General features: G+C 44.1%; 1 protein-coding gene across 1 annotated transcript; it reads right to left on the bottom strand.

The window, feature by feature from the left end:
- Window positions 1-978: 978 nt before the first annotated feature.
- kdm5a (lysine demethylase 5A) lies at window positions 979-18,617 on the bottom strand. The gene is made up of 28 exons (XM_069520217.1): window positions 17,415-18,617; window positions 16,531-16,608; window positions 16,060-16,182; window positions 15,644-15,814; window positions 15,333-15,512; window positions 14,986-15,064; window positions 14,785-14,876; window positions 14,517-14,675; window positions 13,952-14,071; window positions 13,486-13,644; window positions 12,733-12,914; window positions 12,350-12,512; window positions 12,133-12,252; window positions 11,837-12,031; window positions 11,530-11,711; window positions 11,254-11,378; window positions 11,003-11,153; window positions 10,006-10,126; window positions 9,680-9,856; window positions 9,422-9,600; window positions 8,566-8,884; window positions 7,840-8,400; window positions 7,566-7,724; window positions 6,320-6,448; window positions 6,079-6,226; window positions 5,709-5,929; window positions 5,080-5,553; window positions 979-2,041 (listed from the first exon to the last, which is right to left on the bottom strand). The coding sequence occupies exons 1-28, from the start codon at window positions 17,559-17,561 to the stop codon at window positions 1,688-1,690; spliced, it is 5,268 nt and encodes a 1,755-aa protein (XP_069376318.1). The 5' UTR covers window positions 17,562-18,617; the 3' UTR covers window positions 979-1,687.

Genomic DNA, 18,617 nt, shown 5'->3' on the forward strand with positions numbered 1-18,617 from the left:
CGCACCGGATTTGACTCAGCTGGGTTAGGAGTTGAGATGAGTGCACACACACACACACACACACACACACACACACACACACACACACACACACACACACACACACACACACACACACACACACACACACACACAGACAACCCAGCCCCCCCCTCGACACACACCTCCCCTCCACTCTATTTTCAGCAAATATCCATGTTTCTAAATTTGACAAAATAATTCCTCTGATCTTTAAAGACTCAAAATGAAGAAAAGAAAATCACACAATGGATGGTGAGTTTAAACACGAGACAAATCTATTGACAAACGAAAGTAGTTTGTGTAAAAAACTAAAAAGAAAACACGTTTAATTTGTAAATGTAAATGTAAATTTAACTTGCTTGTACTCATAGCAGAACTCCACAACAGGAAACCACATCCTTCCTCTAATGGAGCTAATGAGTAACACAGGGAATGTGAAGCTTAAACTCAAAACTTGAAAATCAATCAACCTTTTCAATAACACGACCAAGAGTTACAGCTGAGTACCAGAGCATGATTCCTGAGTTCAATGTGTTTATTCTTAAGATTTAAGTTTTCACACCGGCAAACATAAACACTGAAACCGGTATGTCTGTGAAAGGCTGATATTGGTCGAAGTTATCGGTCAATCAATAAAAAGTTGGGATGCTTTCACCTCGGTCCATTTGTTTGTGTCTGAACAATAACACATAAAAACAACAGAGCAGATTTCCACAAAAATTGATGGGAAGATGCAGTATGGGTGAGGGACGAAACTATGACATTTTTCAAATCCAGGATTTTCTTTGTCACTTTCTTCAACATTGTTAAATAGGGCGTTCTTCGTTTTTCCCAGGAAATAATTCATGAATCTGATACATATGAATGTGTGTTTATAGTAGTAAAAACACAGTAAATAATGGCAAAAAAGCTCATTAAAGCCAAAAAAGTACAACAACAACAACAACAACAACACAGTTTTCAATATTTTGACTAGGAATAGTTTATTAAAGGTGAGAAAACAAAAAAGCCACAATCCATTTGTTTAATTGCTTAAAAGCTATGTACATTATAAATAATTCCACTACATTACAACCATTTGTTTTTTTCCTAGTCTGACATCCTACATATTGAGAAGTAACCATCTGAAGGGCCAGGCAGAGGACAGAGAGGAGCGGTTCAGGGTTTCCAGTAAAACACGACGGGAGCATGTCTGTTTATTTGCCTGTTTGCACTGAATACAACAGCTGAGGTTGGTTTGACTGGATATAAAGTGATTTGTTATTCCAGGGGGAACAGGGGGAAGTAGCTGGTGGACGTTTCTAGACGTAAAACTGCTGCAGGAGGACTAAGTGTCATCTGTGCATTAACAACCTTTGCAGCACATCCGAATAGATCAGGGAGAAAATGTCGTTGCTGGAGTCTCACAGTCAGAGCGGGATTCTTCTCCGTCTTCTAGATGCATGTTGTCTTTTTATCTTGTGCTCTGTAATCGAGGCAGTCACAGAAACACCCTGAGTGTGTCCCTCCTCTTCTTCACTCGGGGTTATTCTCTAAATCAGCAGCTGTACAGTCTTAAAGGTTGATGGGTTGTAATGCTCGCCTGGATTCCGGTTTTCTGTTATACTCATTGTGTGTGAGGTAAAGTCTTCAAACTCAGTCCTTGGGCTTTTTAGTCGTTTTAGCGCTAACTGCCTTGCTGAGGTTCTGGTGGCTGCTGCTGCTGATGGAGGTGCTGCTGCTGCTGCTGGTGGTGGAGGAGGTGGTGGTGATGTGACGTTGTTGGGTTTAGATGAGAGGCCGAGGACACGTGAGACCACGAGGCCACGACAGACGAGGGCAGACTCTGAATTGATGTCGCCAGCACTACCACGCTCTCCTCCGCCACCTCCTCCACGGTCATGCCCACGCTCGCCCCGGTGGCCTTGCGTGAGCAGTCCATGCAGATGTAGTCTTCGTTCTCGGCCATTTCGCACGACACGCCCACGCACACCTGGTGGAACCACTCGTCGCAGCCGCCGTCGCACTGCACCCAGTCCACCTGGAAATACACACACAAAGACAAATGCAGACACGTGAGTGAGGAATGACACTCGTGGTGGTTTGTTATCCCTTCGCCATCTGGTCAAGATGCAGTTTACATCCTCATGTGGCTCAGAATATACAAGTGGTAGGGTTGTTACTATTTATTAAAAATTCAAAGTTTGCCTCATGATCCAGCAGAGGGCGATGACGATCAGCCTGACCTATTGCATGAACTCTTGATTAAAGCGGCAACAATGAATCGATCAGTAATCAACTACTAAATTCATCTGCAACTATTTTGATCATCTATTTATCGGCTTGAGTGTTTAAATGAAAAATAGTCTGAATTATCTGATTTCAGCTTCTAAAATGTAAATATTTTCATTGCTCCTAAAGTCAATATCTACCATTTTCTAACATTTATGGACAAAACAACCAATGGATTAACCAATAAATTAATCTACATAACACATAGTTGAACATATTCATGTCAAATTCATTCCAACTTGATTTTCTTTTTTGAGAAAGTGACAATTTTGGGGTGGAAACTCTGAACAAGGTTCATTTATTAGGTTTTAAATGTATTTTGTCACAAACACAAAAACCTGTTCCGTGAGATCGAACTGACTGGGACCTTTGACCACAACATTTCAACCAGTTCCCCTTTGAGCAGCAAGTGCACGTTTGGAGCGATTCAAACAGGCAGAAATTCCCATAAAGCTTTTCAGAGATGGATAGCAAAGTCACGCGAGTGGTAGAAAACGCCCAAAACCGCCCCCCCCCCAGCTGCCACATAAAAACACGTGGTAGTGGTTTGTCAAGCAAAACACACATTTCTGGAAAAAACATCATTAATGTGTCATTTTTTAACAGCTCACGGGAAAGCTGAGAGTTAGTCATTGTTTGATTGATGCAATTTAGTTGAATACTGAGCCAAAAAAAACAAAACTGAACACACACTCACAACTGTGAGCTAATTTTCTTTTTAATTCTAAAGCTTGACCTTTATCTTTTGAGTGCAATCTCTATTTTCATGTTTAATTGGACGACAAGCAAAGGAAGAATTTCATAGTAAAGTGTGACGCCTGTTTCTACTGCACATATGAAAATAGGGACTCATGAATTTTGAATCTTTGGTATGAAACAACCATCAGGTGTCCATGACACTGAGTCAGCATGCATGACACCAGGACCCACGGAGCTAGGTTTTTTTTTTTTACATGCATGATGCAAGAAAGTTCTGCTGCAGGGGTCAGGGGCCGTATCCCAGGGGCCTTCACTCAGCTAAGTGGATCCATACACTCAGGACATGTCACCACTCTATCAAAAGACTAATACATGGAAACGGATACAAATCCTTGGATGTGGGGAGAACACACAATAACACAGCTTATCACCTCCTGGACAAACTGATTGGCAATGAGAAGAAACCTATAATTCTCATTAACGCCACACAAGTGTTAATGATCCCAGCTTCACGAGTTGCCTGCATATTTCAGCACCTTCTTCATTTCATCATCTGTGCTCCACCCACAGAGCTGCAGGCCTACCAGTTCCTCCGCTCCGATTGGCCGCCCCGTGGGCACAATGGCCACTGATTAACACGCCGCAGAGTCTGGAACTCCGTTTCAAAAGAGAGCCCCATCAGTGTGTCCTGTTAATACATTATGTGTAACTCTCTTTAAGGTGTTCCAGTGCTGTTATCAGCTGTTGATATTCAATAACATTCTGCGTTTCTTTTGAGAAGTGTTTGTTATTAACTCTGTGCTCAGCAAACAAAAAAAAACCTTGTCATTCACTGGGCGTTTATAGTTTCAACGACCTGTAAACTTGTTCCTATCAAAGTATCAACCGGTATTTACCGCCTCTCCAACATGATAGCGATGTTTCTGAACAGGTCAAGATTTTTCCAACCGATGATGTATTCAGCCAACACTGTGGTCAGACATCAGCAGAGCACTGACAGATATTTCACTCTGCAGAATGAGAACATTTACCGAGGCCTGAATAAGTCCACATCGAGTCTTAGAAACATGATGGGACTTAAAATTTGGGAAAAGATGCAGAAAAATGGCAGATGCACTAAAATAATGCAAAAATCTCAGAGCTGCAGGAGGGCAGAGTGATCTTGTGTGGTTATATGATCTAATGATTGCATGTACCATGTGCAACATTACAATTTCATGGGGTGGCACTAGTGTATTCCCAGATTTATATATTTGTTTTCTTTCTCAGTTATTACTGTCAAACCGGAAAATATAACAAGGACCGTGTCATTCATTCTCAGTATATATTTGTTTTTCCAAGGGGCTTAACCTGAGCAAGGTCACACAACAAGATAGTAGTCATCACTTCCAAGCAGGGTCAGTAGCATAAAGCTAATACAATACATATATAGAAGTTATTCTTTTTCAATTCTCAATATCCAATGGGTACTTACTGAATCGGCCAATAAGCAAAGTCTAGGTGTCAGAATTGGAAAAATGGCATTGGAACATTTTCAATTATTACAGCAACACATTCAAATGGATTTTCCCAGAACATATAAATTGAGACGTCTTTTTTGAAAATGATATTATACTATATAGAGCTGTAACAATTAGTCAAGTGACGTAAAATGTAATCAACTATTATTAACTATATTGAATCAATGAGACATAAGTGAATATAATGAAAATGAAACATTTTATAATGGGATATTGAATCAAATAGAAAAATGTCACATGAATTGTGTCCATATTCCTACTAAATGCATTGCCTTTAAATCGACATAGAATATTTAACTAATTATAATAACATTTAAAAGAGACAGAACTTTGAGTTTTCAAAAGGTGCACAGTCACATGGTCACTTGACCACTGTTAATTGCTAAACCAAAGCTGTGCCTATCAATCATCTATGATTCACCTCTTTGTGCCTCTTTCCCTGAAACACCCTCCTAACAACACAGGAGGAGCAGAACGTCAGACGTATCTTAGCAAGAATAATATTTCACAATATTAAGAAAACAGATTTTTCATTAAACCAGTAGAGGCCGATGACCGGAGCTCTCACCTTATCTTTACAGGGTCTCTGGCAGTTCTTAGCTGCACACACAGCATTCTCATCATTGGAGTCCTCAGCTCCAGACCAGTCGTACTTGGAGGGAATGTCGAGGATCTTCTTCTCCTTCCTCTTCTCCATTCCCTCTCTGATGGCCTCTGCCTTGGCGGCCGCCTTCTCCTTCCTCTTCCTCTCCTTCTCCTCCTTGGCTAACCGTTTGGCGAGCTGCTTCATCTCTCTGTTTTTGTCCAGGTTGAGCTTGAGTTTCTTTTTCTTGGGTTTCCCGCCCAGGCCGAGCTCCAGGCCGACCCTTTTCAGTTCCTTGGACTTGGCCGGTCGCATTTCTCCCATCACCTGGCCCCCGCCCACGGCTGCGGCAGCCATCAGCATGTGGTGGTGCTCGGCTCTTTCTAGCTTCCGTTTCCTCTTCTTCTCTGAATCTTTGAGCTTGATCTTCAGGGGCTTCTCCATCAGAGAATCGTCGGGCTGTGGAACACAAAGGAACAAGGAAACTATAATTCAGTATTTCTTGCAGGAGACTACTTTCCTAAATTTTACCTGCATTTGCAAAACTCTTCACCAGAACCACAACAACTGATTCAAACACAATTCTGAGGTTGCGTAACGAATGACCTCCCTACCTCCATGACCTGCAGGAATCTCTCCTCAGAGGGGGGGTGCGTGGCCTGCAGGATCCTCCAGATGTGCTGGGTCTCATCCAGGGACACCTCCAGCAGGTCTCCCAGCATCATCAGCTCCTCCAGCTGGGCCTTCGCCTGCGGGGACAGCTCCAGCACAGGCGGCTCCAGGCTGCGGGGTACGAGAGGGGTCTTCCTGGGCTGCTTTCTGGGTGTGCTTATGTCTGAAATTATACATTTTGAGTGTGAGATGACAAAGGCACAGAGAAAAACTGGAATCTAATGATTACATTATTATGAAATAAGAGAGAGGGATGCAGAGTCAACAAAGCACATTAAGTGGTGGGGGTGGAAAAAGTAAATGGGGCCTCACTTTGCACACAGGACTTGGAGGCGGAGGAGTATGCATGCTCGGCGCAAAAGGAGGGCGTGGCAGCCGGCCACATGTGACTGACCACCTCTTCTGACTTGACGGGAATCTCCTCGTCGCAGAACAGGTATGGCTTCACCTCCCCTGGGTCCTAAACAAAGAGACGAACAGAGATAAAATAATACAACAAATCCTGCTTATTATCATTGGGTCTGAACAATATCACTCAGTCGGCCTCACTCACCTTCATATCGTAACCATAGGTCTCCCTTATATCCTCATCTGAGTCCGTCTCCTCATCATCGTAGTCTAAAGACTGGCGAGGCGACGTGGCTCTGCTGAAACCCGACTGCTGGAAAGTCTGGATGTGGCCCTGGTGAGGAAAAAAAAACCACACTCAGCATCTGTAATGTTTTGTATATTTAATGAAACACTTTGCCACAAATGTGTCTGTGAATAGTGTCTTTTAAAAACTACTACTTCAGTTCCTTAAAATAACAAAAAAAGGAATGTTTTGCCAAAAATAGCATCTTTGCTATGTTATCTTTTTGTAAAAAGTCAATAACAATGTAAAGATGTAAATAGGAGCAAGTCAAAGTATGTGAACCCTTATTTCATGGGTTTTTGCATTAACTGGTAATGAAATGTGATCAGATTACAATTATGATCCACTATGTTTTGTTTTTTTTTCTATCTTTGTTCAAGAGCTCTGTCTTTCAGTTTGAGATTTCATAATGCTCTCACTTGAACTCAAATATGCCCTACTTGTGCTTAGATTTCCTTATTTCTTTCCTTTGCTCCACCTTCAGCTCCTCATGCTCACGCTGCTTCTGTGCAAATGTGAAATACTGTATCTGCTCTAGGAATTATCCTCTGCTCTTGGATTTTTTTGTGCAATAATCTGTCAAACTCCCCAAACCAATAGAATGCCAGACGTAGTTATGACAAATGACATCATCCCACAATTAGAAAGTAGATAGACAGATGCTCCGGGTCATGTCCTCCTGCATCACCCTTCTTCATCTTCTACTGAGCTTTAGCTGGAAGACAGCCAGCTCAGGGACAACCAGTTAAAATAATTCCTTTAAGCCGTTACTCAACAATTCATTTTATTTTTACCTCACTGATCCCCCTGCACTGTGTCTTTGGACTCTTACAGTTTCTTAAGAGTTTGTCTGTGAACTGATGAATGTCTGGTCTCTTTGACAAGACTTAATTAACTTTCCAGTTACATGATTAACAATTCGGGAAAGTCTTCTGAGACCTTTTCTGAGTCTTGTTTTATATCAAGATGCTCCATGTTATGTTTACTACAATCTGATACCTGTGAGTCCCTTCATTTCCTCACATTTTAGACTTTGAATCCAATCTTTTGGACTAGTTAGTTAGTGCCCTCTTCTGGTCTATTCCATACTTGCATCAACAGCCCAAGTAGAGGCCATGAAAACCACACGACAACACCTAGAATCCAGTAATTCAAAGTCTGATACCTGTAAGTCAGGGTTGGCAGCAGCTTTCTGAAGCTCAGCATTGATGATTTTCTCAGTTTTCTCTCTTGCAGCTTGCTCCACCATCCGCTGGCTCAGCACAGACAGTTTTGCCAGGGCTGAGGACAATTCCTCAGTGGCCAGAGATTGACGGGCTTGGTCCTGATGGGACAGTTAGACCAGAGAAAAGGTGAGTACTTAGTAGAGATCAAAAGCATTCACAATAAAGGTGGTGTAACCTGAGAAGCTCTAATCAGTAGTGCTTTTCTCTGCGTACCTGCCAGCTCATTGCCCTCTCAGTCAAACACTGGAGAGCCTCTCCTTCTGGCAGACGCACCGGCAGCTTCTGCAGCGACACCAGCAGCGACAGAATTGTCTCTAGTCTCGGCCTCCTCGACCGCTGACACAGCGGACACAGGAATTTAGAGTCTTTGCTGTTGCTCTGCCAGCCCACGCCCACTTTCTTCTGGGATCCCGTCTTGGGCAGAGGCACGCACGCTCCGTGGAACCAGTCCTTACAAAGCTCGCACTGCAACATGAAGCCGCTGGCCGTCTTTCGACACAGGCAGAACTTTACCTCCTCGATGCGGTCGGCCATGGCCATCTTGGCAAGGTTGGCAGCTCGGAGTGAGTGGATGGCCTCCACTTCTTTCTGCTCTTTGGCTTTGAATGCTGCAACGACAGTGGAAGGCTCTCGTACCTCCTCCAGGCTCTCCTCGAGGTCGCTGAGTGCATCAGGGTCAAAGCCACCTCTCTCCTTTTCCATGAGCTCCTTGACACGCTTCCGCTTGCTTTTGCTATTACCGTACACCCCAATGTCCACGCGAGGACTGAGAACCTACGAGAAGAGACCAACTTTTCATTCCACCCTATGTGTACATACATTTTTCACCCAACTTTGCCTTTGTGTATTTAGATCCACCATTATAGCCCAATGTAATTCCCACCTCATTGCCAAGCATCAAATCAACAACTACTCCCTCCTTGACTTATGATTACCCACCTGGAGCAGCGTGTATGTGGAGTTCTTCTTGAGGAAGGTGCGACCAGTTCTCTCTCTCCAGGCTCGGGCTGCCGCTACCTGAGACTCTACCTGGGTGAGCGGATCCAGCCTGACAGGGATGGAGCGACCCCTGGCCAGCAGGCTCTCCAGTTGCTCCAGGTAAGCGTAGCTGCTGCCGCTCTGGATGGCTTCCACCTTAGAGGTCCACTCCTTAGCCTTCTGTAGGGCCTCTCGGAGGGCCAAAATATTTGGCAGATATGCTGGGATGTTACGAGCTTCCAGCACAATGCTCTCCAAGGTCACCAAGCTGTGTCGAGGCCTGGGGTTATATGAGGACAAAAAGACATGGGGTGATCAAGTATAAGTCATGGTGCTTTTTTTTTAAAGCCAAGTTCACACAACATGAATTTGCTGTCTTGTGAGCCAGAGTCTTGCAGTTGTTGTGGGTTCACACAACATGTGGAGGAAAACATGGAGCAGTTCAGTTGTAAAGAGTTTTTATGTCCGAACGCGACCCGAGCCCAAAAGAAAAGAGTCTTTTCTGTCCAAGCCTGATGCAGTTAATATATGAACTGGACTGTTTGTGTAACACTGTACCTTGACAAACATCTTTACTGCTTGATTACAGACATGTGGAGAGTGAAAAAAACCTTCGGATTGAGCGCTGATCGGGTGTTTTGACTGTGACTTGCAAAAGTTGCAAATCAGGCTTAAAATCTGTCGGGTGTGAACTTGGCTTTGGCAGCACCAGTTGTGACCTACATGCATTCTGCCTGCTTGAATAAATGTTTTACACCACTGTGGGAAAGGAAGTCTTTACAAATGTGTATCCTAATTTGAATTAGTGCAGCCTTACCTTGCCTGCAGGCAGGCACGAGCCTTATCCTCCCATCTCTCTGATACAGTCAGGATCTCTTGCAGCTCGGCCATGGCCTTCTCCACGGCGTGATGCGGAGCCAGACCCACCCCAGAGTCTATCAGCCTTTTCATCAGCTCCAGGGTGACCCGGTGGGGTTCGGCCAAGGTGACGCGAACCTGGGAAGGACAGTATGCTGCATGAGACCGCAATTTGTTTAAACTACACAGACAGACAGCAGCTCTTATAACGGTCTACCTCATCAAGCCAGCGGGCTTGCTGGAGCTCCTGTTTGAGCCTCGGAAGCTCAGGCAGCTCGACGTCCAGCCCGCTGCCCAGATCCAACAGCACCTGCAGCTTTGAGGAGTCAGGCATCTCGTCCGACAGCGCCGCTTGGGCTCGCTCATGGAAGTCCTCCACATTCTCCAGTAACTCCTGGAGACGTGGGAGGTAAAAGATGGAGATTGGGTGCAAAAGAAGATACAGTTATCGTTTTGAGAGAGTAATAAAAAATTGAAAAAAGGAAAGAACAACATGGCTGAATTTGATCATTGGATAAGTTTGTGGGTGTTGACGGGACTAACTTTGACTTGTCGGGCCTGGCTGATGATGCAGGGCAGCCTGTAGAGCTGATCCACAAAAGCCTTGAGCTCGTCCACCGTCAGTTTGGTGCGGTTGCGACTGTTCTCGGAACGCAGACGACCGCTGCACACACACATGGAAAAAGAGTAATGATTTAGTTGAGCAGATAATGCATACATTTTCAAGCTTGTTTTATGGTTCACAGTTTTAATTTGGGGCTCTACTTGAAAAGATTCACAGGCTCCAATGTTAAAAAAAAGCTTTAGTTTCTTTATTCTATTCATGGCTGCAGCAGCAGCAGGAGACTCTCACAACCAGATTCAGCTCCTGCCCCCTCTCGCTAAGCCAAATCTGCAGTGATTGGCCAACTGGTGATGAGTTCAGGTACGTCAGGATGAAAGGAAGCCGTGAACAGGCGTTGCTGCATTTAAACATTATTTTTTAATTATACAGTTGTAATTTTGTAAAAATGTGTTAAAAAAACTGTGTAGACTTTAGCTTGGTTGTACTCTGTGTGGTTGTGTTTAATATTCTGACAGCACCTGAAGGCAGCACCAAAAAACTAAACTTAAAGGGTCAGTGTGAAGAATTTAGTGGTGAAGTTGCATGCTGCAGCTGAATACCCCTCACCTCACCCTCCCCTTCCAAACATGAAAGAGAACCTGTGTGTCTAGTCTGTCCATTTGGGGCTACTGTAAAATTGGCGCGGCCCTGCTCGAGATGTAACTATAAAGTGCTAATGACCACCATCTTGACGTAGAGATGCAATGGACAAATTAAAAAACGCCGGTAGGAGCCATTTCATCACCCTCCAGAAAAGTGTTTACCTTGAGAGAGGAGCTCCCTCTGCTGCAGACTTTTGAACCCTACACACATTCACAAAAAACATACAATCCACTAGGCTTAAACAATATAATAGGGCCCCGTTAAGTGAGGGTATACATGCTGGTTTATCAGGGTTTCTGTTGAGTCAGTGTTTGTGCATCTGTGTCCACTCACCTGTGCCTCTGCTTTCGGCTGAGCAGCAGCTGAGCTACAGAGGAGCATGTCTCCGCCTCTTTGACCATCTCCCTGAGGCGTCGGAACAGACTGTTCTCGGGATACTTTCTGTCCTCTGCATCCTCCAGCAAAACCTTGAGCTCAATAAGATCTGTCAGACACAAAAGAATCATAAAATGGCACAATGGCACACCAGAACACAAATATTTTTTTTGAAATGTATTTTGTTGCACTAATAAAGAATATAAAACCTTTCTTGTTCTTCTGGTCTGCAGCCAGGGCTTCTGTGACCCTCTTTGCCCACGTGTCATAAGACTGAGCCCGTGTCTTCACCCCATAAAGCATGGACGGAAACTCCTCCAGATCGTAGCGATACCTGAAATATATCATGACAAACACTATTTGATATGGTTTGTGTGGCTACTGCTAGTACAATTTTAATTATAGATAATAAATTTTACTTGGAGTTAGTCTTTTATTAGATCTAACTGAATAGGTAATGTGTCTAAAAAAATGAATCCTCTCACCGGAGACACTTGTCGCCGAGTGGACAGTCGCACAGATCTGTTGCGTGGTGAAGGCAAACCAGACGGTCGGGGCTGCAGGAGCAGGTCAGCGCAGACAGAAAACAGGTTGTTTTACACTTGTGGCATTGGCGCTCATCGTCGGGTACCAGTTCAAAGACCTCCTGTTCTGAGGAGAGCACCCCCTGTAGGTAGGAAGGCAAGAGAACAAATCGAAATATGAAACTTGGGCATGAAACTACAAACCACAGATGAGACCCAGGTTTAAAGCAGGACTACCATCGATTATCAGAACAGAAATCCCTCTTACCATTTCTCGTATGGCCTGTCGGAGCTTTGTCTCCTCCACCATCATATCTCCCATTTCCTTGAAGACAGAAGCAGCCAGTTCCACGTCAAGGCTTTCTGGATCTGCAGCCATCTTGCACAGCAGCTCCTCGTGTGAGAAGACGCAATAGCGGTGGAGTCGCCTGTAGTGGGCCACACACTGACGACCCATAGGCAGCTGAGGAACAGCATGAGTGATAGATTAAGACCCATGTTCAATGAAAAAGAGTAAGAAGAATAAGGAGGAAAAAGAAGAGGATTTATTTAATTTCCCCTCACCCAGTCAGCAGTGCAGAAGTTAACAGCCTCAGCAAAGTTGTAGCCCTGGTTGAAGCCACTGTGGTAGGCTCTAGGAAAGGTCACCACAAACTCCCCTGCACACTGATTGGTCCTGTACACCTGAGGAGGGGAAATAGACACATGTGATTGATAAACAACATGGAACATATAACCAATAATCAGATCAAATATCAACCGCAGGCCCAAGGACACATACAGGGACGCCGTGCTCCATGAGGACATTCGGATTCATGATGGTGACCAACTGATGGAGGAGGTCTGGCTGCGAGTCAAACAGCTCTGGAGCCAACTTCTTCATCACGGCCTCCAGCTGCTCTGCTGCAGAGGCTGGCACACCGTACCACGTCTTCGGCTCACCCCTGGAAAGAACAGAAAGGAATAAATTAGCATTAAAGCTATTTACCTCAAGTTCCATTGGAACAGAATTCAAATAATTCAAATGCGCATGAATAATTCAACTAATTCGTTTGACTTTTTCAGTTGTCAGGGCTTTTGTATTTTTTGGCTTTAAAAAGTGGATATTATGTTTTTATCCTTAGAGAAGCATAGGAGCTGAGTCCTGTGCAGTCTTTGTCTCACCAGTGCAAGAAGTTGATGGAGTAACTCCAGTGGTCCTCGATGTGCCAACAGAATGAGGAGAAACACATGCCCACGTAAAGCCAGGGTACCTTCATGCCTGAGATGTCCACATTGATGTGGGTGAGCACTGACTGCTCCAGCACCGGCATGTTGTTCAGGTTCCAGCCCGAGTTGGCATACTCCTGACAAGAGAGGAAATATTTCACTTCAGGTCAAATGTCCTGTTTTTACATCATAATAGTGAAATTTAATAAATGAGGTTTTTAGATTGAAGTTTTTAGATTGAAGTCGGAGAAATAAAATGAGCCTGGTTGTGTCTCTAGCATACGTGAATCTCAATTAACAGTGTTGTATTGTTTTAACCTTTTGACAGAATATTTAAGAAAATAATCAACGATGATTCTAAAGCATATTTTCCGCTCTTCAAAAAACCCATTAACATCTGGGATTTTGCCTGCAATGGGAATAAATACAATCAGCCCTTATGCTCTGATCAGCAGTGATGGAAATGTGAAACCCGGGGGAAATGTGCTAAATTGGCAAGACAGCCAGGTGAGAGAGCTCCTCAGTTTTTGGTGTGTTCATGATGTTGAACATGACTTACTGGGGGGAAAAAAAAGAAAGGCAAACTCCTTTAGTAGCAATTGGAAAAGAGATAATGGCAATAGCCAACCTGGGCAGTTTCAGTCTACACACATTATACATGTATGCATCTCATAACATGGAATATAAACAACAAAGCAATGCTCTCACCTCTTCGTCGCCCAACAGCCTCCTCTTCCCGTCCCTGACAGGAAATCCGCTCCCCACCTCTTTGGAGCTGATGTCAGCGCCATACTCCACGATGACGTCCTCCTCGATGCTGCTGACCAGACGCCAGAACTCCTTCTCGACGAGCTCCGTAGGAACCATCTGGAGGCATAAAGTGGAACTAATGAGAATCCCTGCCTCACCTTTTCACTTCAAACGCCTGAGAGCAACTAAGGGCACATCTGTACGAATATGTTTTAGTTCTTAAACTAAAACGGGGCCGGCAGCATTTCCAAACTTCTCAGTTTTAGTGGCTCTAAAAATCTGTGGATGCAAGCCGTATCTGTAGCAGAGTGGACGTGCTTTCAAACGAAAAAGTAGTCGTACAGATGTAGTGTTGGAGCAGAATGTGAGGCAGCCAGATGAAACAGTTAGCATATTCTAGTTTACAAATTTGGATTTCACTTACATGTACGGGCATGTTGAAATAGTCAGACTTGAAGTGGTCAGCCATCTCTCCAAAGCTCTGCAGAGTGTACTCTCTCACAGCCTGCTCGAAGCCGAAAGCTTCCCTGGGCTTACTGCACTCCTGTGGGGGAGGTGGTCAACAGATTCACTACATCAGGTGTTTATATAGCAACAGTGCAATAACCACAAAAATGATTAATTTATATCATAGATTTGATTATGACAGGGCGATAAGAAAGCAATTCTTATCATATGAGACGATGACGATACCACAGTGTGAAATTAAATTGGTCTTTGTTTTCACATTAGAGGATTCAAATGCTATTGATTATAGAAAGAACGATTCTTTCCATAATCAATAGAGAATCCAAAATGAGACAGTGACTTCCCCGGTCACGGTATTTGATTTTTTGGGATTAGATATTATAATAAATCTTTCTTCCACTATCTGACTGTTTGTTTTTTTTTTTAATATGGAAAGAATGATTGATAGAGGGATTGAAAAGTATGAATGAATATACATGAACTTTTTCTCTGAGAATTCAAAATAGACCAGAGAGCGTTACCTCGGCAACACACTTAGGGCAGCGCCAGTCCCCCTTGGGCACATCCTGCAGAGGCGGGATCAGACAGAAGGTGTGGTAGCTGTCGTCACAGCCGTCACACAGCAAGAGCCGGTCCTCCTCGTCGCCACGACCACACACAAGGCAGAGGTAGAGGTCGATCTGTGGTCGGTGTCAGAAAATACACAGGGATGGTCATTTACAGAGTTACAGAGGATACGATCAACGTCAGAAACCAGGCAAGTGTCAAACACACAGGACTACTACTCACAAAGTTGACCTCCAGCGTCTCCTTGCGAGGTCTCATCTTGATGGCAAAGGCCTGGGCTTTTAAGTGACGCTGCTTCTTGTTGAATCCGTCGTCTAAAAGAAAGTTGCAGGTACAAGAAAACAAATGGTCTCAGTGACTGATTTTTTTTTCTGGTGCCTCCCACGTGTTTAAACATACAGGTCAATCAAAAATGATCCGTACCAGCTGACACGATCTCCAAGCCCACCATCTTGGGACTTGTGCCGAAGATTTTCAGGCCTTTTGGCTCCTTGTTTTCTCTCTAGAGAAACACAGCAGCAAAAATGGTAAACTGTGAAACAGGGTGGTCCTGCAAACCCAATGTTAAAAGGCTCCATCCATACAACTACATTTTGTGTGAAACAAGCATTTTTACAATAAAAACAATCTCTGTCCACATGAGTAAATGACGGCTCTGACACAAACAGTGCATTTTTTACCTATTTGCAGTAGTAATTAAACCTTCTATCATGTGATCAAGTCTCCCAGCCTTTCTGACACTTATTAACAACATGTTGTTTTCTGTTTACCTCAGACTTGAGGCGCCTGGACCGCCTCTCAGGCAGAAGATGCTCTTTGGTTTGCGTTGGGTCGCACTCCCCGTCTTTCTCCTCCTCCTCATCTTGCTCCTCTTCCTCCACCGCCTCGTCACCAACTCCCTCATCTACTTCCTCCCCATCATCGCCCTCATCATACAACCTCTGGATGCCCTGATTGGGGAAAAAACATGTGTGAAATAAAAACTTCAAATTTCTTGTTTATTTGCTATTTTCATGCAAGTGACAGAATTGTTAATATCATGCAGACATGACATGAATGAACTGCAGTCAGCACCACTCACAGTAAGCGTGGCTCCAGACTGAAAGAGCTCGTAGGGGTAAAGAATCCTCTCATAGTGGGAGCGCAGCAAAGAGCCGGCACCTTTCCCGGATGGAAAGCCCATTCGGCTCGCCACCTTGGACCACCTCTTCTCTTTACACACTGTCTCAAAGCCACCCTCGGATGACACAATCTGAAACACACATGCATAACAAAAGGTAAGGGAACAGAATCAACAAATACATGCAGCAGCAGTCAAACATAAGATTTGCCCAAGTTTTTTTGTCAATGGCCTAGTATTTTATTTTCAAAATGTGTCAAAACATTTTGTAAAAAGAGAAAAAAACCTTTCATTTATCCACTAAAATCCACTCTGTATTCATTCTAAAAAGAAAAACAGCACACATTCAGAAACTATCCATATTTCTCTAGTTTTACCTTGCTAAGCTGATAAAGGTCCAACGTCTTTCTCTCCACATGAGGGAATCGAATCTTGGATCCCTGCAGCTCCCAGAACTTTGCAATTTGATCCAGAAAGTTGAGCTTGACCCGAGTGAGCGCCTGGACGTGTAGGAGAGAGAAGGCAGACTCTAAATGCATGAGCCTTATGTTCTGCTGTTATGGGCAAGAACGCCATAATTTGGTCTTCATGAAAACAAATGACAAATGTGATTATCTGCATACAGAGCGGGAAAGTGAGCTCTGATCACAAGAAACACTCATGACACATTTTAATACCAGGTCGGAAGAGGGTTTATACACTCAAATCTGAATGCAATTGGAATAATTTCCAAAAAACATGAATGTTTATTTGATCCTCTTAATAAAGCAAAGCTTGACACACACCTTTGCTCATTATCACAGTTATTGTGGATCTTCTTCAAAGACGCATGTCCTGGGTAAACTCACCTCAAGCTCGTTCAGACGTTGCACTCTAGGAGTGAAGCGAAAGTTGCGTACGTCACAGGCAAATGGAGGCTGCCAGTCCTGATAGACAGGAAACAGAAGCATAACTACACTCTGCCTAAAAATCACATCAATAATGAGTAAGTGACAGATGCAACACTGCAACTCTGAGGAAATCAATGTCAGAAGAAAACAAAGAACATGAGCCAAAGTTATTTAGTGAAGTTAGAGATTAAAACTGTATTCACAACATAATACTAATGCACAAGGGCAGCTGAGCCTTTTATTGTACAGTACAACTGTGTATAAATACTGACTGTTGAAGCTGATATATTTTAATTTGTGTCACACAGACAAACCGTTTAAAGGTCCTAGAAAGTAAAACCGTGCTATGATGGCTATTGGTGTGTGTATGCAACACATCATCCAAACATCCTAGAAAGTTCAAACATGGTCTGATGGTTATTTATATGAGCACACAACACATCATATACGTTACATAAATATGGGTAATGGTCTGACAGGGGCTACAGGCCTGCGTGTGGCTCAATGTCGCATCTTCACAGCTAACGTGGTACAATGGTGTTAGTGCCACTTGGCTAGCCATCAGGAAAACAACAACAAATGGACCTTGTTTGGCACTGCTGAATTTACTTTGTCTTTTACAAACTTTTTTCTGAGCAACAAATGAAATCCAGTGTGATTCAAATCCAAAATACACATGATGGCAGAGAATTTAAGCCTCATTTGACCTCTATTAGGAATAATGGCAACTAGTCATGTCGCAAATTTCACGCAGGCCCAAAGCAAAGCAGCGTTGGATCATATCCTCACAGGTTTGAATCATGCTGGTTATTATTCCAATGTGTGAAACGACAGGAGTTTACCTCTGGGGGTCGGATCTTGCAGATGCCCGTTTTCTCTGCAATGGGTCGGATCTTGTTGATGAATCCTAAAGGGTCCGAGAAATCCTCCCAACTGGGCTCAAAAACCGGGCACTCAGGCGGGGGGACGAACTCGGCGAACGCAGACATGTTGGAGTAGTTTCCAGCGAAACAGTCTTTAAGGATAATATGAGAGAAAATGCACCGAGTTGAGCTCAACAGCCCATGATCATCACTTCCAATGATTTTCTTCTTGGGGAACTTCCTCCGTGTCCATCATGATCCTTTAAAATCCTCTAAACGACAAATCACTGATCAATCAAGGGTCGATTGCATATCATTGTCTGGTGGTTTGACAGTGGATGCATAAATAAAACAGCCAATTCTTCTGATTAGTCTTTTCCCATGATCCGTAAACAGAGGGCCAGAACAGGCCGGGCCGGGGAGTCTCCACCGCCAACGCCACCACTCCCCTACCTGGGACGGAGGGCAGGGTCAGTCCGAGACGCGATCATCTCGCCTCACGGATGACAGCTTCACATTAATCAAGTCTGCGGCAGTGACTCGATCCGGGGACGTCCAAAAGAATGCGAAACTTACTTTGTAAACACAAACACACCCTGGCTCTTCCAGTTACTGTCGGGTGACACTATGTTACGCAAGCTAACATGGCTATTGCTAAGTCTGTGTACCTGGGTAATGTACGATTTCTTCGCGATGATGCATTTCCAACAAACTTCTCCTCGCCAGTGCTAAGTCTTGTTAGCTGGTCGTATGCGGTGGCTAACTCAAATACTCTGGCTTGTCAGGTTTGCCCGGATAAACTCCAATGTTCTCGGGGCACCTGATAGCTGGGGACCACTGGGAGGAAGCTAGCAGTAGCAGGCGTACATTGTTGACTGATGTCTTCACTCACTGCATCCACCCCCATTCATTGAAGCATTCGAGGCAATGGAAAACTAGCATACAGCTAATTTGACTGGCTACAATCAGCTTAGCCCGTTGCGCAGCTAACGTAAGCTGAGATAGTGGATGGCGCAGACGGTCCGCGGGGTCTTCGGCGGGTTCTCTGGAGTCACGGGGAAAATGAGCGTAAATCCATTTGCTTTATTTCGCCGAATGTCGCTCTGCGTTGAATTTAACGTCGTCTGTAGCCGCATTAGCCAACGTGCTAACAACTAGCAAGGTTGGGAGAGCTGTTGTGGT

This window comes from Paralichthys olivaceus, chromosome 23 (genome assembly GCF_024713975.1).
Source record: "Paralichthys olivaceus isolate ysfri-2021 chromosome 23, ASM2471397v2, whole genome shotgun sequence".
NCBI classification, from domain to species: Eukaryota; Metazoa; Chordata; class Actinopteri; order Pleuronectiformes; family Paralichthyidae; genus Paralichthys; species Paralichthys olivaceus.

Excerpts from the sequence above, each read along its gene's own strand:
- kdm5a (XM_069520217.1), bottom strand. The coding sequence starts at position 17,561 with ATGTCTGCGTTCGCCGAGTTCGTCCCCCCGCCTGAGTGCCCGGTTTTT. Across the intron at positions 13,645-13,951 it reads ATTTCAACATGCCCGTACAT|ATGGTTCCTACGGAGCTCGT; the intron begins GTAAGTGAAATC and ends TTATGCCTCCAG. Across the intron at positions 6,227-6,319 it reads CCTATGGTTACGATATGAAG|GACCCAGGGGAGGTGAAGCC; the intron begins GTGAGTGAGGCC and ends CTCTTTGTTTAG.